A 24,278-nucleotide genomic window follows, 5' to 3' on the forward strand; every position below is an offset into this window, starting at 1 on the left:
TAAACCACAAAGAGAAGTAGCTATCTAGTTACAAATTGGTAAACCACAAAGAGAAGTAGCTATCTAGTTACAAATTGGACTCCCTGCAATGAAGGGAGGAAAAAACAAAACCAAACAACAGTGTGCTGCCAGATAATACCTGTACAAGTGTGGAGGCAGATTGAGGTTGGAGGCCTAGACAAGACCTCTACGAAGTTGTATTTATGCAGTGACTTGAATTTATTTCAGGAAGAAATCAATCCAGGCAGAGGGAAATACATGTGCAAAAATCCCTAGGTCTGAACAGAAAGAGGGCACATGTGCCGAGAGCTTAGTGAGCCAGGGAGAGAGTAAATCGAGATGATGATGAAACCGTAGGCAGGAGCCAGATGGTGCAAAGCTCTCCCGGCCATGCTAAGGGTCTGACGTTTTATTGTAAATGAAATGGGAAGCTGCTAAAGAGTTTAAGCAGAAGAGTGGCATGATCCAATTTATATTGTAAAATATTACCTTGACTGTAGTGTGGTTTGGAAGGGGAAGAGTGTTAGTGAGGAGGCTATTAGTGGAATCTAGCCCGGAGCACTTGATGGCCTGAACAAAGGTGGAGGCAGTGGGGAAGGAGAGGAGCAAACAATAGGAATTAGACCCCAGATGTCTGGATCCCCCTGCCCTGCATATGCCGCTGCACCACAGTGCCTGAGCTTACCAGGGTCAAGGCTGATGGATATGTTCTTGGAACTCTCAACTGCTCTTTTGCCAGAAGTATTATTACACCACTAGAACTCACTCTGGTTGACCCTGCAAAAGCAAAGCATTTTTTTGTGTGTGTGATGTTATGAAAAGACGATAGACAAAAATCGCATTTAACAACAATAATAATATACTTGCAGGTGATTTACATTTGGGGTGCATGAGGGAATTCCTCAGGCTTGCCAACCTGGGTAAACAGATCTCCTCTGATATCCAAGGCAGTTTCAGGACAAGTCCAACATTTGTGCAGCTCCCCTGATGTCAGGGAACTGTCATGCCTGTGCTCGCCCAAATAATGTGTCCTGTTCATTTATTTCTGGTGCCAAAAGATGTGTCTGTGAAAAAAGAGCCCAACTGAGAAGATTTTTCTATGCCAAATGAGGATGCTTTTATTACAGAAGACTTTCTGTGTGCATAGAAGTGTCTGCATCCCTGCCACTTTTTTGTGACAGGAGGCCAAAAGCTATGTTTGCAACTCCAGTTTAGTGTTTGCTTTTTATTCCTGGCCCCTGGCTTTATAGATTTCCACAAGGTTTGTGGGCTGGTCACAGTTAAAGAAGTAGAGAGATATATTAGCATGTTAGAGTTCTTCAAAAGACAATTGATGATTAACAATGAGGTGTAAAGCAAAAAGCTTCCACCGTGGCTCTGGCCTGGATTAACTCTGTAATTTAGCACTAGCGAGTTAACCTGTGTAAGCTTCAGTGCCTTAATATTATGTGAAAAAAAAGCCCAAGGATAGCACCTGCCTTAAATTATTTCAATGAAAATTCAGAGATAATCCACATAAAGTGCCTGGCATTTGTTAACTCCTTGGCATTTCCTTTCTGTGAGTGAAACTCAGGAGGATTTGCCTGTTGCTACTGCTTAACTAACCCTGGATTTTCCTATCTACATTAATTCTGTCTGAAAGTTAAACCTACCATATGAGCATGGCGTCCTAGTCATAGGGCACACTATAATGTGTTTTCCTAATTTCTTAGAACAGCCTTTAGTTGAGTGGGTCTTAGTCATCTAAACAATTTCACAAGAAGCAAAGTATGGCTGTGTATGAAGAAATGACATAGCTTTCTGGATACCATGCAGCTAGTTTGGGATAAGATCAGGAAACCTCTGGGAGGCACAGAACTGGAAGATCCTGGTATATTAAAGGACTCCAGGGATTGGAAGATGCGCTGCCATGCGAATTTCCCCTCTCCCTGGTGTTTTGTTTCTTCATATGTAACATGAGCCTTGAATTCGATTATGCGGAATGGCTTGTCTGGCTCTGAAATCTTAAGATTTTAGGATTATCTTCGTGTTTGAAGTGTCTTGTGGTCTACATTCTTTGAGCTGCCTGGAAAGCCACATTCATTCCAGGTCTACTTCTCTGGGTGATCATTTGAGAAAGACCAGGGAGTTGTAATCCAGTGAAGTTGACCAGGGTCAAACTCTCCTCCATGAACAGAGATTCTTAAAAGGCAAGAAGGTATTTGGCTTCATGGGAATGCCTGCGTTGAGCTTTCTTCACCCACACCTTCATTAATATTCTACATTTAAATAGTGCTCCCTTAGGAAGATAATGATTGATTTGGATTTGGATTCGGGATTTGGATTTACGACTGAAATGAGACTTTCATTCTTAAGGTGGCTGAAACATTAGCACACCAAGCAAGTCAGTCCTCTGTGGCAGCTTTTCCATCCCCGTTGCCACTGCCTACGTAAGGCCCGTATTATATGGAATAGCTCTGTAACTGGCTCTCATAACCGCAATATCACCCATTCTAACTCAGCCTTCACTATTGTCCCCCACTTCGACTTTCTAAAATACTACCCTCATAATTTTAGCCCCTGACTTAAAATCCTTCCCAATTTTCCCATTGCTTAATGCATTGGCCTCTGAAGCATGTGGGGCATGACAGCCATTGGCATATGAAAAAAAACTATCACAACTTTTTTTTAGATACAGGTTCTCACTCTGTCTCCCAGGCTGGAGTATAGTGATGCAATCATAGCTCACCGCAGCCTTGAACTTCTGGGCTCAAGCGATCCTCCCACCTCAGCCTCCCCAGCAGCTCGGACTGCAGGTGTGCACCACTATGCCTGGCAATGACAACTTTTGTTTGTGTTTATCATTGATCCCATTTTAAAATTCCTATTTTGATTTATATCATACACAAAATTTACAGAGTGGCACATACACGTGGCATAAATTATACATGTACATATATGGAGGCTGTGGGTTTAAAATATTTTACTGACAGAGATGTATAATTAGAAAAGTTTGGAGATCATTGATTTAAGGAATAAACTAAAACTTGTTATTAGCTTTGCTTAAGGATCCTCAAGTGTACTGGACCCTGCTTCTTTTCTGCTGTCGCCTCTAGCCCCTGCATGCACCCCCGTATTTCCTTCACCCTGACCACACCCATCTACATGCATGGTCCTTGCACATGCTAAGCACATGTGTCCGTCTGTGCCCTTGCTCCTGCTGGTGCTGCTCAAAGCAAAATCCTCCTGCCTATTCTAGGCTAACTATAAAATGGTGCTTCATCTTTAAAGCTTTTTTCAACTGCTTCTTGTCCCAGAACCTGCCATCCCAGGTAAAATTAGCATCCCCATTCTGTGATTCCATGGCATTTTGTTTGTTCATTTATGACAGCACTTTTCATGTTCACTGAAATAATGATTAGTTGTGTATGTGTCTCCCTGATGAGGCCGTGGGTGCCTTCAAGGCAGGAATTGCATCTTACTCATCTTTGTACCCAGCACCTAGTGCATATCGGAAGTCAATAAACGGTGCTGGAGCTATTTTAAATTTTCATGAGCATATTACAGAGAAGAATCTAGGAGGAAGGGGGCTAATGCTATGAGGAATAAAATTGACTCGGTACAAAAACCTTGTCCCTACTGGCATTTCACATCTTAGCTCAGTTTTCCTGCCCTCCGTCTCCTGTCTTCTGCAGCCCAGACTGCTTTGGTGAAGAGGAAACTCCAAAACTGCAGGGTTTTTTCTTTCCATTTAGCTTTGAGACAGTATGAAGGTTAAGGATTGCCTGTCTCAAGGTCATTCAATTCCCGTTGAAATGGGAGGCAACTCAGGGCTTTGGAGACTGTGCAGTTTATCGGGGAGGCTGCTGTGCTTGTCAGACTGTGTTCAGTGTGCAGGACAAAATTGGAAGAAACGCACTAGAGGCCAGAGGCATTATATTAAAAGGCTATAAGCAGCTAGCTCTTTGCACAAATGAGAAACTCCTTTGAAAGTCACAGGTGACCAAGGAAAATGCCAGGTATATTTTATTACTTTCGTTCCTTCAGCATACAGACGCTCCTCATCTCCCTTGTGCCTGGCACTGTGTTCGGTGCTGGGATACAGTTGATGAATAAGGTCTCTGCCCTGAGAAGTTCGTAGTTCAGCAGCAGAGACAGGGGTGTAAACAAGCACCTCTAAAATAGTGCACAGCTCTCCTAACCTGTGCACACGGAGCTCTGAAGAGGAAGTGATTAATTTTGCCTCAGGGTGTCAGGGAAGACCCTGTGGAAGAAAGCAGTGCTTAGAAGGCTCTGGAGGACCCCTGGGCAGAGGAGGAAGGCAGGGGTTGTGCATTTCAGGCAGAGGTATCTACAGAAGCAAGAGAAAGCAAGTAGAGAAAGGGCTGGCGGACTTTCTCATTAAAGGGTCTGTTGGTAAAGATTTCAGTCTTTGCAGGGTATAGGGTGTCTGTTGCAACTACTCACCTTTGTTGTTGTAGCTTGAAAGCAGCCAGAGACAATGCATGAGTGAATGGGCATGGCCATGCTCTAATAAAACTTTATTAACCAAATTGGCAACCACAGGGCTACAGTTCGTGAACTCTTGGCATAGAGGAAGGATCTTCAGAGAGCCTCTAATCTGTTGGTTGTTAATCTTTTCAATTATTAGGATTGCTTTACACTTGCTGCTCCCTGCTCCTGGAATGCATTTCTGTTAGATATCCTTAATTGTTTCCTTCCTCTCTTTCTTTAGGCCATTGTGATGTTATCTTCTATTCATTCTGTGGACAATAGCACATCCATCCCTTGCATGCTCTATCCTTTTCTATTGCTTTAATTTTCATCATAGCACTTACATGAACATTTTATTATATATTTTATTGTTTATATGTTTATTTTCCATCTTCCTACTAGAATGCACGCTTTATGTTTTTACCTCTGTTATATTCAGTGGTGAGCTGAGCTGATGGTGCTCACCTCTTTCCAGCTTCACGTCTGTGTTCAGTGATGTCAAGTAGTAGTTTTAAATCAGTCATAGTTGAAGTATTTGCACTGTGGAAATCATCCCATGGACGTCTAGTTTTGGATTTTCTTTTCTGCTTTGTTTTTCTGGCAGGGGAGGGAGGTGGGGGAGAGTTGGTTTACTAGCATGCACTGATTATCCCTTTTGCCCAGAAGAATAATTGTCACAAAGGCTGCTGCTTAATAAATATTCATTTTTTTAAAATAAAAATGTGCCATTAGTGTCTGTTGATAAAGAAAAATAGATATGCACTTAGTTACAGAATCCTCTCGGAATATTAGCACTTTTGGGGTTGATTCATGGCCCTCGGGTCGGTAGCTGCTCATGGTGTCTCTCATCTTCATTTGGCCGATGGGGAGATTGAAGATGACGGACAGGACCTGACTCATTTTACTCCACAGAGCAGATTATGCCAGGCTACAGTGACACGTCTTCAACCTTATCCTTTCAGTTCTGGAAGGTGCTCCTCTAGGTCTGTTCACGCAGTCTCTCGAGTGAATGAGGGGCCTGAGGCCTGCTTCTCCTTTACGAAATAGCATATATTTTTAATGAATCCCCGTAGCTCAGTAGAGTCGCAATTTTTCAGTGTGTTCAGAAGTCCAGGTAAGTTCTATCCCTTTTCAAATGCTTACTGTAGCTCATTTCTGATTTGTCGGAGACTTTGATTTATGGTATGTAAATATGCCCTAGTCTATCCCCTTTAGTCATGATTGGTCAGAAATATATTTGCTTACGAACATTTTCTAACTCTAATAATCTAATTTTGAAGTCTGCATCAGTGTAATGCTCTGGAAGCACTTGACAAGAATCGTGTTTAACAGCTTCTCAATCTCAGTTCCTTCAAGTGGACAACATTAAATGTTAATACAGAAGGCTCATTTGTAAACCCAAAGAGACTGATTAAAAGAACCCATCAAACTACTCCACAATCCATGTTTAACATTTATAAAGAAGATTGCATTTTCTGGGTGCCTGGTAAACCTTGTTTTTAATTCCCTGTCTTACGCACCAACTAAGGAAACAGAAAAGTGAAATTGTATTTAGTGGACCATCCGGCTTATCCCAAAGCTTTCCAGGACACCAGGGTTAGAAAGGATCTTTCATTCTCACTCAGAGTGTCTCAGCCTCTGGAGACATCCACGTCCTTCACAGCTGCTCTGACCTGTAGTTTTCCTGCTTCTTTCTGGCTATATCCAGAAAGAGTGATAGAAAACTCACTCTTTCCTTAGGCAACCTGTTCTCTCTTTGAATACGATTAACAGAGAGTTCTTTTTTATCTGCATACCTGGTAACTTTCACCCATTGGCCCGAGGTCTATCTCTGCGGAGCCACTCAGAACAAATTGGCTGCTTCTTATTTCTTTGGATTTTCAAGAATGTGGAGACAGCTCTCCAGATCCCCCCTTTTCTAGGCTCTCACATTCCTCCAAATCCCCCCTTTTCTAGACTGCACAGCCACTGTTAATTCAGCCATTCTTCCTACGACAGTCATTTATACCCTCTTTATTTGGCTCCCTTTCCTCTGGGCATGTTCCAGTTTTGCCAGTATTCTTTTTAAAGTGACTGAACAGTGCTAGAGAGTGGCTGTGACTTTGGGTAAAAGTGATGCATCTTCCTGGAATCTCAAAAAAACGGAAAAAAGAGAAAAAAGTACCTCATACAGCCAGTTGTTATGCATAATAAATAAAACCATAGTAAAATGATCAGAAGCATACCGGCCACGAAGGAGATGGGTTCAAAATATGGCCATTGTTATTAAAAGTACTATTAATTCTCTAGATATGGCCTCCATTACATGATTTTCCTTAGTATTATAATAGTTTTCATTTTAGATTGGAGTTTATATGTAGAATCTTTCTCTGAAGTTTGGGTATAGGTGAATACGCTGGCCCTAGAAGATTTTAGTATCAAAGGTTATATATACACATATTTCTTGCACAGTTTTCCATAACTGCTTCTCTATCAACCCATACTTTAATAACTGATGCACAGCTAGATACTCTCCCCTCCTTATTCTCTCCTCTCTTCTCCCTTCTTGCTCCCCAACCCTGTTTTAATAAGGTAAGAATTTTGCTCTTTGGAAAGGAAGGGATGATGTCCATTCCGTTTATAGGAACTGAGTTCTTGTCTGAACTCATCCACACTGTCTCTCCCAGCCAGAGGTTTTTTTTTTTTTTTTTTTTTTTTTTTTTTTTTTTTTACCTTTGAAGCTAATGAAGGAAAGTGTCGATCCTTTCCACGTCTAAAATTCATCCTATTTCCTGTAATTGAATATTCATCCTGAGATGTGTGACCGGGACCCGTTGGCTCTGTCTCTGTTTTGGGTTTCCGTCGTGTACCTAGGAAATACTCCGTATCACTAGACGGACTGTCAAGCTGGCAGGAACATCTAGATAGCTCTGGCATGTGTCAGCTTTTCTGAGTGGCTCTGAATTCAAACCTTCTGCTGAAATTGCCATGTCATCCTGATGGGAAGCAGTATTGAACCCGAGGTCCCATCCTTTACCTTCTTTATCACTCGGCCTCTTTGAGGAAAACATGTATTACTTGCTTTTTTGGCTGTACTTAGTATTTTTAATAAGCCTATTATTTCAGAATTTGTTTAATTTATAGAGATGTGAAGATAGTACAGAGTTCCTATATACCCTATATCCAATTTCCCATAGTAACAGCTTACATTAATGTACAATATTTGTCACAATTAAGAATCTATATCATTACAGTATTTTTAACTAAAATCCATACTTTATTCAGATTTCCTTCATTTTTACATAATGTTCTTTTTCAGCTCTAGGATCTCATTCAGAATACCCTATTACATTTAGTTGTTATGTCTTTTTAGACTCCTTTTATCTATGACTTTTTCCTAGACACTCGTTTTCTTCAATGACATTGATAGTTTTTTTTTTTTTTATTTTTTACTTTTAACTTTCATGGGTATATGGTGGGTGTATATATTTGTAGGGTACACGTGATATTTTGATGCAGACATACAATGCATAGTAATCACATCATGGCAAATAGGTTATCTCTCACCTCAAGCATTTATCCCTTCTTTGTGTTATGAACAATCCATTTTGAGGAGTATTGGTCAAGTATTTTGTAGAACATTCTTTAATTGGCATTTGTCTAATTTTTTTTCTCATAATGAGACTGAGGTGGGTTTTTTGGAGGAAGATCACAGAGGTAAAGTGCTATTCTCATCACATAATCTCAAGAGTACATACTATCAGCATGTTTTATAATTGATGATATTAACCTTGATCACCTGACTGAGGTAGTGCTTTGTTTGTTAGGTTTCTCCACCATAATATTACTGTCTCCTTCCCTTTCCGTATTGTATTTTTTGGCAGGAGGTTCAAAGCCCATTACACTCAGCCAATGGAAGTTTATTTCTTCTTCAGTTCACTGCCCAAGGGAGGTGTTTCAATGGCTGTCATCTTTTCTTTACCTGTTATTCAGGGACCCAACGTTCTTCCCTTTTGTTGCTTCTGTAGCCCCCAGGGCTATGTTATCTTAATCTGGCCAGTGTTAAGGAAAAGAGAATGTGGAGGAGAATGTTTGCTTTTAAAAACCTTGGCCTGAAAATGGCACACATCACTTCCACTTACATTCCATATGACACTCATTCATCTGCCAAACCCAACTGCAAGGGAGGCTAGGACATATGGTCTAGCTGGGTGCCCAGAAAAAAGAGGAAATGGATTTCAGTGAAATGCTTGCAGTATTTGCCACACCACTTTAGAGCACAAAAGGGAACAAACCAACCATTCCTCCCCTACCATCTAATAATATAGCCATCATTTCATTAAAAAAAGAAAAATAGTAATGGAAGAGCATAATTTTAAAATCAAGGAGTCATATAAACTGAAAAAAAATTAGGTGCATAGAAAACCTATTCCATTGACCCTATTTGTCTTAGTGTCACTGTTGTGTTATGAACATTTGTTGAGAACAGGCACTTACTTGCATGTCTGCATTTGAGAACCCTTTTTTCTATTCTGTCTGTACCAGGCTGCATCATGCCCAGAGTTGTCATGTTTTGTGTGGAATGCCTTTCCTCTGGTTTCCTTGCCTACGGCAGTCCTACTCATTCTTCAAGTGACAGATGAAGTGTCTTATCCCAACCTTCAGACAGAACTGGTCACTTGCTCCTTGGTGACATCACATTACTGTGATTCACTTCCTCGTTTATCAACTCTCCCACACTAGTATTATACACAAATATGTTTCATGCATTAGACTGGGTGCTCCCTGAGGACAGCAACGGTTTTATTCATATCTTGGGGTCCCAAGCATAGTCTGACGAATAAATGTGCATTCGTTGAATGTACCCAGGATGCTGGATATGCTGAATATGCTGAAAAGTTGTCTCATTTTGTGCCTCCTTTCTTTAAAATAGAGCAAAACATGTTCTGGCTTTCCCCCTTATAAAGGAGATCCTCACTTATGATAGTCGAGCCTTCATGGAGGAGGTGATGTTGAGCTGAACCTGGAAAGGTTGGTAAGACTTGATAGATGGTAATAGACATAAAAGATGCCAGTCAGGCTACACAGCTTTCTGTGCCCCATCTATGTTATATATGTTCAGGGTATTTTTTTCAACAGATGATCAAGTCTTCTTTGGAACTTCTATAATATAGGATGTTCATTTTCACATATCACAAGATAATTAAAACGCAGACTCTGGGCTTGTTCTGGCACTGCTCTCAGAGATGGGTGCTCAGAGTCTGATGCACATTATCCTGAGCCGGAGTTCCCAACCTGAATTACCAGGGCTCCAACAGGGGATGGCTCCACCAAGGCTAAAGAAGTATTTAATTACAGGTACAGAAAGAGGAGCGCGAAGAAAACAAACAATCATTTACAGGTTTTAACGACTAAACTGCCATGCATCTCATTACCAATAAAAAATGACTTCTTAAAGTGACTTTATCAAGCTTATTAGAAATAAAGTATGAATTGTAAGAAAGTTGTCCTCTTCCTCCCTTCTATCATTTTCTATCCTGTGCTTTTAGCTTTAGTGGCTTTACAAGCTCAGTTGATATTTTACTAAAGCAGACGCTGGAGACATATTCTTTTCTCAGAATGCTGCTTTTACCTCCCTTATACCGTGTCCTTGATTTTCATAGTTGAAACAGTAGACTTCAATTAGGATGTATATTTTATGGGTTTTCTAGTTCGTACTTTGTCATTATTCATTTTAAATTTGCAATGATTATAGAGTAGCACTTTTAAAAAATCTTACTATATAGGTACAAAAACTTGAAACTCAAATGTTAGTTAGATGAGTTGCTCAGGGCCACACAGCATTTGAGGTTCAAATCTATCACATCAGAAACCGCGTGTCAGCCAGGCAGCCAAAGGCAGAGGCACACAGAGAGCTGTTTGCAGCAACTATCACAAGGACAGAAAACCAAACGCTTCATGTTCTCACTCATAGGTGGGAATTGAGCAATGAGAACACTTGGACACGGGAAGGGGAACATCACACACCAGGGCCTGTCTAGGGTGGGGGGAGTGGGGAGGGATAGCATTAGGAGAAATACCTAATGTAAATGACGAATTAGCGGGTGCAGCAAACCAACAAAGCACATGTATACATATGTAACAAACCTGCACATTGCACTCATGTATCCTAGAACTTAAAATATAATTTCTTTTTCGAAAAAAAGAGAGAGTTGTTTGCAGCGTTAGCTGGCCATGTGTTTCCCCAACTTGTCCATAGTTGTGGGAATAGATGAGCCTATGGAGGAAGTGCATTGAAGACAAATCCATTCTTCTATTTCTGCCAGCATTCAAGGCAGAGGATTCTACTGTGCTCAAAGTAAATAGAGACTCATATGAAGGAACAAACAATCATTCAGTTTAACTTCAAGATTTTTATTGATGAGGACATTGAAGTTCACAAATTTAAAAAATTGAATTTATTTAACTCATAAAGACAATATCTACCTATTAATTAGAATGCCTAATTTCCAGTTCAGTTCTTTGCTCATCAGCCTGCTTCCTCATTCCCGATTTCTTTGACATGTCTTTTGCTTCTTAGGACTGCTGTGAAAAAGACGTGTTGATAGAGACATTGCCCCATATTCCCAAATAATGTGAATGTGATCAAGTCACATGTGCAAAAGTCCCAGCGACAGACGCTTGTTACAGGGTGTAGGCCAATTCTCAAAGAATTAATCACATTGAATGTTTAACTAGAATTCTCTTTTAGACCTAAACATCAATAAATGCATTCAGTGTAACACAGAGTGGCTACCATATTGCTGGGCAGAAAAAAGGCATTCTTGGTAAAGATTAGTTGAAAAAATGGGTGAAGGATGAAGTTGACTAGCTTAAATTCAGTGATTGTCCTTCTGAGGATACCATGTTGCTACTTTAGCAATCATATGATTTCCATCTTTGCCTCAATTTTTATCTCTAGAAGCAGCATTTTTCTTTTTCTCCTCATTTTAATGAAATAATTAGGGCTATAAGTGCCCTAGAATAATTCATTTTTGCTCAACAATAGAGACAAAAATGGTGATGCGGTGGAAATTAGATTGTTGCTGGCAGCCAGCACTGCAATGAGAAAGCTTTAAATATTTATATTAGCTGATGCACAAAAATTCAAATGTGTTATACAAAGGTTAGTTTGAAAGTGTTTGTGTTTAGAGGGTTTTTAAAAGTTGAGCAATTCTGGTTTGAAATACCTAGAGAAATATGTATGACTTGATTTTTTTTTTTTTTTTTTTTTTTGTACTGGAGAAATGAACTTTGGAATACTGAGGCTCCTCTCTGAAGAACTATGTAGTGAAGGTGAAATTTACATTTCCACATATTTCCCGGTGTCATCTCATGGCCATGGAAGTTTTGCTGTTGCCTGTGGTTCTTCTCATCCAAACTATTCTTTCTGGCTGAACTTGATCACAAATTGAAAACCCAGGAGCTTCTGATGGAAAGCTGATATACTACAGAAATAGAAGTCTTATGAACCTGGTTATGACTACTAGAAACTTAGAAATTACAGAGGCATTTGGCCTAAACAATAATTCTGGAATGAGACTATAATGTTGGTGAAATCTTGCAGTCAGACACCAGATGTACAAAGGAGGAAAATAATTCACTTTTTAGCATGTCTTGGTATTTTCCTTATCATAATTTGCTTTTATTTATTTGCATTTAGTTTATTGCTAAAAGTGTTAAAGCTCTACCTCTAGATGGAATAAAAAGCATAGATATGCTACTGAAATACCCAACTCCCAAATACGTAATTCAATATTTAAGCTATTGGCATTTACGTATTTACTTACAGGATGTTTTTAACAATTTGTAAGTGTGCATTTGTGTAAGCCAAATAAAAATTTGAATAATTATTTTGTTTTGCAGAACCCCAGCTGAAAGGGATTGTGACAAGGTTATTCAGCCAGCAGGGATATTTCCTGCAGATGCACCCAGATGGCACCATTGATGGGACCAAGGACGAAAACAGCGACTACAGTAAGAAACATCAGCTTCTTACAATCTGATTACAAATCAAATGTAGGGCCCAGTGTATCTTATACTTAAAGCATTGCTAAGCTGCCTTACCAAACTATGCCTTTCAAACTATTTAACTATTAGTAAGCTGGTGTCTTTTCCTTTATCCTTCTTGCTATGATTTCCTGCAGCAAAGACACAGTATAGGAGGGAGGTTATGCAGGTAAGAGAAGGTAAGAGGCTTAAAGGTATTTCCTTTGGTCAGTGGGCAAGAATATACTCCCATCACGGTGTTTGTAGGCAGCATGATGATAAACACTCCTAGGAACAATACAAGCACATCTTCCAACACGGGATGATATTTAAATCCCGGAACCAAGAGATGAACAAGTTATAGTTCAATAATAAACAAGTTATGTATTTCTCAGAACACAATTTCCGACAGACAAAAATTACCTCTTAAGGTAAATACTGAGTACATGTATGTGTGTGTATATATATGTGTGTGTGTGTGTGTTTTATATATATATATATAAAAAACATACATATGTTATTTTATGTTAAAGGCAAAATTGCTGATTTTAAAAGGAAAATATATTTAAATATCATGATTACATATGGCACATATAATAAATATATATAACAGTAAGAAGATAATGAAGACTGATAGACCTGACATGGAATTTAAATTTTTGGGGGGGAAATAAAAATGCTGAGCATTCAAAGATTAATAATAATTTCTCTGGATATAGTTTTTAAGTGATCTAACTTTAGAGTTGACAAGTTCAAAAATTAAATGCAGTCATCAAGGTATGACAAAATGAATTTGCAGTCTAGAAAAATTTCAAATACAAGCTCCAGAGGCAAGATTGATAGCTCTCAGATCTTTCAAATTTTGCATAATCATATACAGATACCTGAGGGCAAATTTGTGTCGTTCTAAAATTATGTATGGTGCCATATTGTTTCCTAATGTTTGTCTGTCTTCATTGCTAGATCTTTAGTGTTGAGCACACAATAAATACTCATTGATATCTGTCCAAACAAGTTGTGATTCTGATGGATGTAATTTTGTGATCAGGCTGATAATCTACTAAGCTGCATAAAGTAATATAGGAAGCTAGATATTTTATAGTGAAATATCTTTTAAATTATTAAGAAATATTTGAGGAAAAATTTAAAATTCCTAAAGAATGAAAATGATCTTGTCCACCCTTTCTAAGTTATTCTTTGTTCAGTTAATATCACACATTTAGAATATAATTTACAATAGATAAAAGATCTTATTATAAAGAATTTCATTTCAGTTTTCTTGCTTTCAGATTTTTTGCTAGGTTGTTGATTGACTTATTTTGGTTTGCATTGGTGGCGTGTTTTTGTGAGAGCATTCTTTAAATGATTAAAGCTTTCAGCTCAGTATAGAAGAATCAGGATAGTTTTCTCTCCGTGTATTTTCATTTATTGCATCTGTCATTAAATGTCGATTTAGTGAGGCTACAAATATAGATGCAAGAACCAGGGAACCACTTAGTTGTGTCACTTATCTGCACTAACTCCAAGATACTACTAGTTCTCAGGTTTTATTTCTATAAAATGTGATGGCTGGAGATGGTGATGATATATCAACATCTCTGTCAGCACCATCCATCTAACTTTAAAAAAAATTGAAAAATTATAAATTGATGAAGATAGAATCAATCCCTAAGTAAGACAATTAGCCATATTCAATCTACAAAATGCTATCTTTACCCAGCCAACTATCTTGCAAATGCATGACATTTATCATGGGGCAAAGACAGAAGGGTGTGGAAGGGCAGGTTTGGGGTCAAGCTAGGACAAATCCTTCCTGCATTCTTTCTAGGAAAATGATTGACAGTGCTTGCTTTGTTGATGCTGGGTTAACTGCTCGTGTAAATCTACACCCACGTGTACATTTGTCCCTTCCTTCATGCATATATATATATCTCTCTCTTAGCATAATGTCATTATGCCTACCACACACAAATACACATACACACACACACCCCAAAGGGCATGCATTGTGTCAAATACGTACTTTAAAAAATTCTCTGAACTCACAGATTTAAACTAATATTTTATTAAGATAAACTACCACACACACTTTTTAATCAATTGTTTTTAAAATCATTTAGGTGTGCAAAATATAAGGATTAATACAAGTTTATCTGGATACCTACCACTAGCTTTTTTAAAATTAATTAAAAATATCGATTATCGATATAGTTTAACCTCCTTGTTGTGATATCCCTGATGGAATCTTGCTTTCTTTCATTACCAGTTATAATAACTCCCTGGAATTTTGTATATCTCATATATATGCAATTTAATAAAAAATTTTAATTCATAACATTGTTTTGCATATTTTAAAATATTTTATAAGTTAGAACATTATCATAAATATGTTTTATGTACTTTAATCCCCAACATTATGGTTGCGAGGTTTGTCTATGGTAATATATTTATTTGTTTTATTTCTTTCATTTTTGTAAAATATTCCACTGTATGAATGTATACAAACATATTTATTCATTTTCCTTTTTGTGTATAATTATTGTTTCTATTTTAAGGCCATTACCAATAGTGCTGCTAAGATCTATCTTACAGATGTTGAAGATGCCTTCTTTAACAGTCCTCTAAAAATTACACTTCTCACCGTGGAACTCTCTATTTTCATATCCCACTTTCTGAAATATGTATTATTGCTGTTTATTTATTTTTGATCTTCTTTCCCAGAAGAATGCATGTTCTGTGAGTGAAAAGATTTTGACTGATGCCTCATGCACTATTAGAACCTAGAATGAATGGTCTGTAACACACAGTAAGCACTCAATACAAAGTGAGTGAATGAATGACTAGGTGCATGAATGTCTCTGTCAATACGTACGAAAGTTTCTGTAGGTCATTGGCTAAAATACTGTTATCCACATTTTACTTTTTTGAGACGGAGTCTCACTCTGTCACCAGGCTGGAGTACAGTGGCGTGATCTCGGCTCACTGCAACCTCTGACTCCCTGGTTCAAGCGATTCTCCTGCCTCAGCCTCCCAAGTAGCTGGGATTACAAGCACGTGCCACCACGCCCAGCTAATTTTTGTATTTTTAGTAGAGACGGGGTTTCACCATGTTGGCCAGGATGGTCTCGATCTCCTGACCTCGTGATCCACCTGCCTTGTCCTCCCAAAGTGCTGGAATTACAGGCGTGGGTCACTGCGACCAGCCCCACATATTTTTTTAACTTAAAAAATCATTTAAGATTTCAGAAAAATTACAAAGTAATAAAAGTGAATTCCTTTATACATTTTATCCAGCTTTTCCTAATGGTATCATTTTACATAACAACATAATGATCAACGTCAGAAAATTAACACTTGTGAATATTATTTACAGAGAGCTATAGCTTTTATTAAAATGTTATCAGTTTTTCAACTAATGTGCTTTCTTCTGACCCTCTCCCCACATATTTTAATGAAGAATATCAAATAAAAATAAATAATTTTACATATACTTTGTCTGAGTGGGGATTAGAAGTAAAAATATCAAAGAAGGATTTAAATTCTACTCATTTCTTTTATAGAAAAATTATAAGCTTCTAAGTTGTTAAAATGTCTTTTCTTCCTCTACTTTGTGTGTGTAGGAGTAGAAGCAGTTGATTGTTTGAAAAAAGAATCTTGTTACTATGAGCATCTGTCAGAAATGTGTTGTTTGGTTCACTAGACATCATTAGGTCTAACCAACCTTACCATAGCATCTTGCACAGAATTGATAAAGACACCTGTTCTTTTGTTCATGAAGAAAAGACTAATTATATGTAACTGAGTACAAAACACAAATGGATTTGTCGGCAGTAACAGATAAGAATCTCTGCAAATGTAATGATAAAAAATACAAAACTGTGTTGGAACACTGGAACAAAAAAGACAATGGCAGTTTGGAGGGTATTAATAGGAATATTTTACATAAAATTAAAAAGCTAATTATTTTGTTTCCTGAGTTACCATAAGACAAGACACATTTGAAGAGGTCAGAAATGCTAGGGAGAAAACAATGAAGATATTATAACCAAAGATACTGTTCTCTTTACCTCTGAACAATAAAATTTTAAGAGCCATTTGACTATGGAATGGGCTGCCTGACAAGTTAGTACAACGGTGAGACTGGAGATATTCAAGCAGATGCTGTCCTGGCACTTGAGGCAAAGGGAGAGGTTTACAAGAAAACCCCCTTGGTGTGGGAGGAGGAAGCAGAGTGGTGGTAGGAGGGCATGGTTTCAGAACTCAGTGACTTTTCAGGTCTCCTTTAGTCCTGATATTCTTTGAAAACTTATTTTGAATAGGTAAGATAAGTGTATGGTACCAAATTGTAAAGGCACAAAAGGGTGTGTAGTTGAGAAATAGCAAAACAGTCCCTGACAGCCAGAAGGTGGCTTGGCACCCCCAAGAAGACTTGGTCTCCTTCTGTTGAATATAGACAATTTCACAACATTTGAAATTAGACAAAGCCGCTGAGACATGAAGGGTCAAGATTAAAGCAAGACCCTGTAATCATGTCTGAACACGCCAGAAACAAAAATGTTTCCTAAACTACAAAATGACTAAATATGTCTCTGTCCTGGATTATGTGAGTGGCTGCTGCTTGTTTACCAAACACAGCTTTAACCTTGCTCTGTTCTTGCCTTCTAGAAAAGAATTACTAAGATAGTAGCCATAGAATTACACCCACATCCTTAGAGAATCCAATCTGGAGCAGATTCTCATTTCTTTGAGCCCTCCTTAAAACCACTTGCTACACACCCAAATCCTGTAAATCTTTTCTTAAATCCTCTTCCCAAGACACCCCAGTTCTGCTCTGGTGTGTGTTTTTCCTCCTTGCTGAGCATTATTAAAACAAACTTTGTTCAACTATGAGTGTGTTTATGATATTCACTGGAAGTCATTGATGCAGTCTAAAGCAATTTTCATTCACACCCCTCCATTGCCACCTAGGCACATTCTTGGTATTTTCCTGATATAGTCTATGCACTTATCAGCATGTACAATAACTATCCATCCAGCCATCTGTCTATATCTATCTACTATATTGATCTATCGATCAGCACCTTCTTTTAACTTAAAATGTGTATCTGCAAGATTTTTTCATATTAATACATATTTAAATGGATAATTTAAATACTTAATTTCCTATTAGGCATTTTGCTAATACAAACAATCGCATAAGAAAATCCTCCTATATAAATCATTTTTAATATATACAAATGTATTTATAGGATGGTTACTTAGAATTGCTGGGTCAAGGGTATGTGCTTTCTTCATTTTGAAAGGTATCACCTAATTGCTTTCCATTGTACAAATTTACTCTAAAATTGTCTGTTTCCTTATCATCTAGTCAACAAAATGTGTTATCAAACTTTTGGTTCTAGCTGGTCGCAGTGGCTGACACCTGTAATCCCAGCACTTTGGGAGGCAGAGGTGGGTGGGTCACCTGACATTGGGAGTTCTAGACCAGCCATGGCCAACATGGTGAAAACTTGTCTCTACTAAAAATACAAGAAAAATTAGCCAGGCATGGTGGTGCATGCCCGTAATTCCAGCTACTCGGAAGGCTGAGGCATGAGAATTGCTTGAACCAGATAGGCGGAGGTTGCAGAGAGCAGAGATCTTCCCACTGTATTCCAGCCTGGGTGACACAGCGAGACTCTGTCTTGAAAACCAAAAACAAACAAACACAAAACTTGGTTCTTTGCTACCTTAAAATAAATTTTAATTTTTTTCAAATTATGAGTTAGGTTGAACACTTGTTTAAGGGTGATCTGTACTCCCTTTTCTATGAACTGTCTGTCGATATCTGATTCTATGAAATGTCCTTTTTTATTTTTAGGAAATCTGTATTTAAAAAATCAGTTTTTTGTTGTGATTTACCATTTTTTTTTTTTGCTAATTCTGTTGCCTTTGATTTTTTTTTTTTTGCCATGCTTTATTCTTTTTTGTTTTATTTTAAATGTGTTTTTCTGCCCTTAGCTTTTCTTTCCAATTTAAAAAGTCTTTATTTATTCAAAATTATTAAAAAAGTCTCCTGTGTTCTGTTTTTAGTAATGTATTCTTTCTTTTCTTATATTTGCTATTTAGTTAATCTGGAAATTATTAAGATTCTCTCAGTCTAGATTTCTAATACTTTATGTTCTTATCAATTATGAATATAAATATACTTTCTTTAGATTTTATGAATGTATTAAATTCACTATGAGTTTAGCATCAACAAACATTTCAAAATGTTCTGTGTCTGATTTTCAGAAAACCAATTGGAAATGTAAAAGTTTAGTCATTCAGTTATGTTTTCTATACAATACCAAACATATGATGTTTTGATACCACCAGTCACAAGTATATAGACACAGCCAAAGTCAGCAGAAGCTTTTATTGCTAAATTATCAACAGAAGTATGATCCACATGGTTAGTTGAGGAAAATTATGAAGGAAATCTTGTATTTGTTATTACAAGGGCATGCAGGTACTACAAAAAATTAAACAGATGTTCTAAATTTGTTAGAAATTTGTTTTCATTGACTATGTTTTAATTTTAAAGATAGTGCCTCCAAATAATATTTGTGGAAAATTTGAGCAAACACTAATTATTTTCTTGAATGACTTATCCCCTTACATAAAATCATAAGGGGATAACTCCTGCAGACTTTTTAGCCTCAACTCCTCACTTCCTTCTTGATCTTATATACATTTTTTATCATAAGACTTCTACTCCCATGTATCTTTCCGGTCAGTAAAGCAAAACACGAGTCATTTGAAATTATATTCTTTCCTATTTACTCTGTGACTTTTTATGGGCGTATTTCTAGGCAGAATACATAGTAGTTAAAAATCTTATTGGAGCTGCTTAACCAAATGTATTCTTAGAAAGAGCTGATGACTGAGGTTGTCTTTGATCTGTTTTTGGCTCTGTGTGATGACTGGTGCTTTGGCCTTGAGCAAGTCACATAAACTTTCTCTGATTTATACAAATTCAGATAGTACAAAATTAGAGGAGCCAAGAATCGCTAAGATTTTGATAGTCTTTTATTTACTTCTGATATAGAAGTAAAGGTATGTTCAGAAAAACTGATTGACAACTTCCGTTTCCCTAAATACCCTTTGTTCTGAAAGATATGTTACCAGCAGGCAGGAAATCATCAGTTTGCAAACCCCTGTGTGATAGTCTCAAAGTGTGTTTAAAGATCTAGAGAGTTGAACACATAAATGCTAGAACCAGAATTTGGGTCCCAGTAATCTGACTTGAGATTCTTTGCCTTTGAATTAGTTATTTAACCCCTCTCTGTTTTAAATTTCCTCATTTGTTAAATGACAATAATAATAATATTTAGATCATAGGGCTGCTGTGTAGATTAAATGGTTTGATTCCTTAAAAGTGCTTTAAGCTGTATCTAGAACACAGTAATTCTTAATAAATGTCATCTGCTGTCATTATTTTCATCAGTAGGGATGAGAGACCCTTTATTTGCAAGGAGCTCATGCACAGTGACCATTTTAACAGAAATACAATTCTTAGCAGTGGCAGCTATTGTTATATGGAAGAATTTGAAGGTGTTTACACTGGTGGGTATTGAAGAGTAAGTCAGTGATTCATAAAATGTCTAGTCCCTAGACCAGCAGCGTCTATGTATCTGGGAACTTGTTAGAAATACACATTTTCCAGCATCACTTCAGACATGCTGAATCAGAAACTGTGAGGCTGGGGCCCAGCAATCTGTGTTTTGACAAGCCGTCCAGATTATTCTGATGCACTGCAGCAAGTACAACTGGCATCTTTCCCCTACCCCCAGGATTTGAAGTACTCACATTTGCTAATGAAGGCAATCTCTGTTCTGGGACTGTGAAGCCTATTTCTATGGGGATCTGACTCCTAATATAACAGGGAAAGCAGAGGTCTGTAGGCACTGAAATTCAAACTTTCTACCATCTTAAACATGTGTGAAATCTGTTACATTTTCATTAATTACTTGAAGAGAGTCAAAGCTCAATTCTGGACAGATATATGATCAAATATAAGTTTGGAGAATTACAAAAAAAAAGAAAAAAAGATGAAAAATATGTAGTGAAATAGGTAAGCCTGTATCACAGATTTGTATGTCTTGGAGCTTTTGCATATGCAAATTTCTTTGGCTTGTGAGGTCTTTGCCAATCTTATCCACAAGGCAAGCCACTCTCACCCTTCAGAACCCTCCTCAACTCCTGTTTCTTTCATCCATGTGAGGTCTTCTTTAGCCATCTCGTCTCAGCTGTCACCCCATACAAAACCCCACGCTCACTCACTGCACTCTACTGTATTTGAGGCTTATGCATGTTTACAGCTGCACAAGTCACATTATATACTGCAGTTCCTTATCTGCTTTTGTGTTTTCCCTATTAGAGTATGACTTCCTTATTTGCCCTTCTGCCTAGCCAAGCAATGGAGATTTTCCAAAACCTGAAGAGCTGCAAATGTGTTTCATTTAGCTGGCACGCCTGGGAAGCAGGAATGATTGTATGTAAGCAACAGATGCATCTACTTTTTTTCCACATTTTCTTCCTACCTGCCTAGGCCCTGAAGACTTTTCAGTTTGAGATACCTGTGGCTTTCACTCAATGTTTGTTAAATCAAAATAACAGAACACAACTTCAAAGGAACAGTACAACCCCCTTAAATATCACCAATTTTAAGACAAAGTAGCTTGGGCTGTGAGTCAGACAGCCTGGTTTCCAGTCCAGGTTCTTTCTCTAAATAGCTGAGTGAACTTATTTAAGTCCCACAAACTTTCTGTTCCTTGGTTTACTTCCCCCCCATCATTTCTCCTCTGAGGAATGAATCCTTTGTTTTCTAGTCTGTAAAATGAGGTGTTTAGAAAATATAATATCCAATATCTCTGATAGATCTGAAATTTTTCAAGCCTTAAGTTGACACTGATTTTTGTTTTCACCTTTGAAAAATGGGAAACTTTTTATTTTAAAAACATTACAAAAGAAGGCGAAACTGTAAGAGCAAATAGTACAATCGTTTTTGCATTGAATTGGAACACAGTAGTGAATTCACCACTACTTTCAGTGTATATGTACACAGATTTCAAGCAATTCTCAATACCCCTATTGCCACTCCCTAGTCCAAGCTACTATCCTCTTTGTATGGACTCTTGCAATAACTCTCTAACTGGTCTCTTTACTTCAAGCTTCCCGCTGCCAGCCTATTTTCTATACAGCAGCCAGAGTGACCCAGTTAAAAGATAAAATGAAATAAACTCACTTCTTTGCTCAATCCCTTTCATCGCATATCATTTGGGGTTAAAGCCAAGACCTTTTTCCTATGACCAATAGCATTTTATATAATCTCAACCATTGCCTCCTTCATCCCTCCTCATTATCTCTCTTCTTTCTTTCCACTGGCCTTCTTGCTGTTCCTCAAACCCGCCAACCTTGTTCTTGCCTGAAGGCATTGGGACCAGCTATTCCCCTCTTTCTGGAATGCCCTTCCAAATATTTAAATAGCTTAATCCCTCATAGTCTTCATACCCCACTCAAAAGAGAAGCCTTTTCTCGAAAAGATCTTTTCTGGTTAATCTACATACATCTCAGTCCCTGTCCTCAATATTTCAGTCTCCTTTGGCTACTTGAATTTTGTTTTCATCTTTAGAACCCTTACCACTATCTAATATACCTACTTGTTTTATTATGTCTTCTTACTACTAAAGTATTACTTATATATACCATACATTTTTTTCATTCTATCGTATACTTATGTTATTTCTTCCACTAATTATGCCATCCTCTAAAAGCCTTTTGTCTTTGAAACCTATTTCTGATTTAACCGTACATTCTACTTTTTCTCTGAACAAACTATATATCTCATGATTTTATGCTGTTTCATCTGTATGTATTTATTGTGTATATGACGGCTGACTTCTTTTTGGTTATGAACTGCTTAAGGGCATTGACGATGCCTGCTTTAATCTCTGTGTTGGCCTGTAATAAGTTCTTAATAATGAGTAAGGCCTTGATAATGGATACGGATAAGTTCATAGATAGTAGCGATAGTATAATCATTATACCATTGAAACTGAAAGACTTAATTAGAATGTAATCTTCATGAGGGCAATGAGCTTTGCATTTTGTGCTGTTATGTCTCCAGCACCTAAAAGAATACCTGGCACATATTAGGTATTCAGTATTTGTTGAATCAATGAATGAAAGTGAATTCACAGAACAACCCCATCAAAAATGAATATGACTTTGTGTGACAATGCCCAGCTTGAAAAATGAATGCTAATTGGATCATGCCTGCATCTTGTTTTGAGAATGACAGATAATTTAAGAGAATTCAAAGGATGAGTAAGGAAATTATTTTCTATTATGAAAATAGGAAGAATATTGAGTATGCTTAGTTTGGAAAAGTGAATTCTATAGCAATAGTAGTAAAAGAAGACACTTTCACAGTGTTACATATATTCTCAAAGTGTTACATGAATATATATACATATATATTCATGTTGATAATTATAGAGACATCATTTTCTTAAAATATGTAAATGGTATATTTGCCCATAAGAGAGAGAGTCATTTTTTTATTATTCATCTAAGGGCAGCAGTATAAATTTAAACATATGTTGCAGGAAAAAGAAAATACACACTCAGGTGTTTTAAGAATAAGAAACTAAAAAGAGAGTGTTTCTTGAAGTAGTGGGAAAAGGTATTAAAGTTTTGATGAGTGAGAATTAGAGATTACTTTAAAATTCCTGAAATTCATTACTTTACTTTGAGGCTCTGAAGTGAGAGTTGATTTGCTCTCAGCTCAAGTAGAGTGAGTAGAATTCAGTTCTACTATATCCGTATCCTGTGCTCCATCTTCAACATAAGTTACTGATTGCAAGGTTGTATAGATTTGTCCATATTCTTCATGAATTGCAGCAGAGTTTCCTATATGTCTCTGGTTTGATTAAGCACTACTTTTAGCCACTGACTAAATAAGGTATAAATTATAAATGTATACTCATATGGATTAGTATTTTCCAGGGCATACTACCATGAAGGATAAAGAAGAACTACATATTTGGAATGAAAGATTTGGAAAACAAAATGGTCATCTATGTGTTAATCATTATTTCTTAATCTATGACTTGGGGACATACCAGATAATAATAACTATTTGCTCAACACTTTCTAAATGTCTAGTACGGGTATGAAAAATTTCAAAATTGTACTCAGTTAAGTCTTGTAATAACCCTATAAAAGGTACTATAATCATTTCTATTTTGAAGATGAGTCAACTGAGGCACAGGAAGGTTAAATAATTAGTCCATGGCCATACAGGTATTAAACAATAGACCCAGGATTTGAGTTCAGCAAGGTTAGTTCCAATGTTAATACCTTTACCCAGTTTACACTATATCTCGAATTTATTTTTCCTGGTTAATATTTCCCAGTGCATAATAATCTCTTAACTCATACCTCTGCATTCTTCTGACAGCACTTTTAAAAGGCATTAAGAAGGCGACGTGGTTTAGTTCTAAAACATTATGGTAGTTTACTTTAGACAGGCTAAACAGTGAACTTGCAAGGATTTTTCAATATGTTTGATGTATTTAAAATATAAATTATAACTTTTTTTAGAGATAGTAAACCATTGTACAATAATTTTAAAGATTTTAAATAACTCGGTTGCCTATTTCATGTATCTGATTTGAGAATTTTGAGGTGTGTAGGATGTGTGTGTCTTTATGTGGATATATATTTTCATGTATTATTCAGCAGCCTAGATAGAGTGGTACTGAACAGGCATC

At 37.2% G+C, this 24,278-nt stretch overlaps 1 protein-coding gene across 4 annotated transcripts in view; it reads left to right on the forward strand.

Moving 5' to 3' along the window:
* FGF12 (fibroblast growth factor 12) overlaps positions 1-24,278 on the forward strand; it is a 588,596-nt gene that overhangs the window by 367,180 nt on the left and 197,138 nt on the right. For all 4 annotated transcript variants that reach the window (XM_005545394.4, XM_045385234.2, XM_005545393.4 and 1 more), the window contains one exon: positions 12,358-12,468. In XM_005545394.4, the coding sequence (XP_005545451.1) occupies positions 12,358-12,468 (111 nt within the window). The remainder of the gene's footprint in view (positions 1-12,357; positions 12,469-24,278) is intronic.

This window comes from Macaca fascicularis, chromosome 2 (genome assembly GCF_037993035.2).
Source record: "Macaca fascicularis isolate 582-1 chromosome 2, T2T-MFA8v1.1".
Classification (NCBI taxonomy): Eukaryota; Metazoa; Chordata; class Mammalia; order Primates; family Cercopithecidae; genus Macaca; species Macaca fascicularis.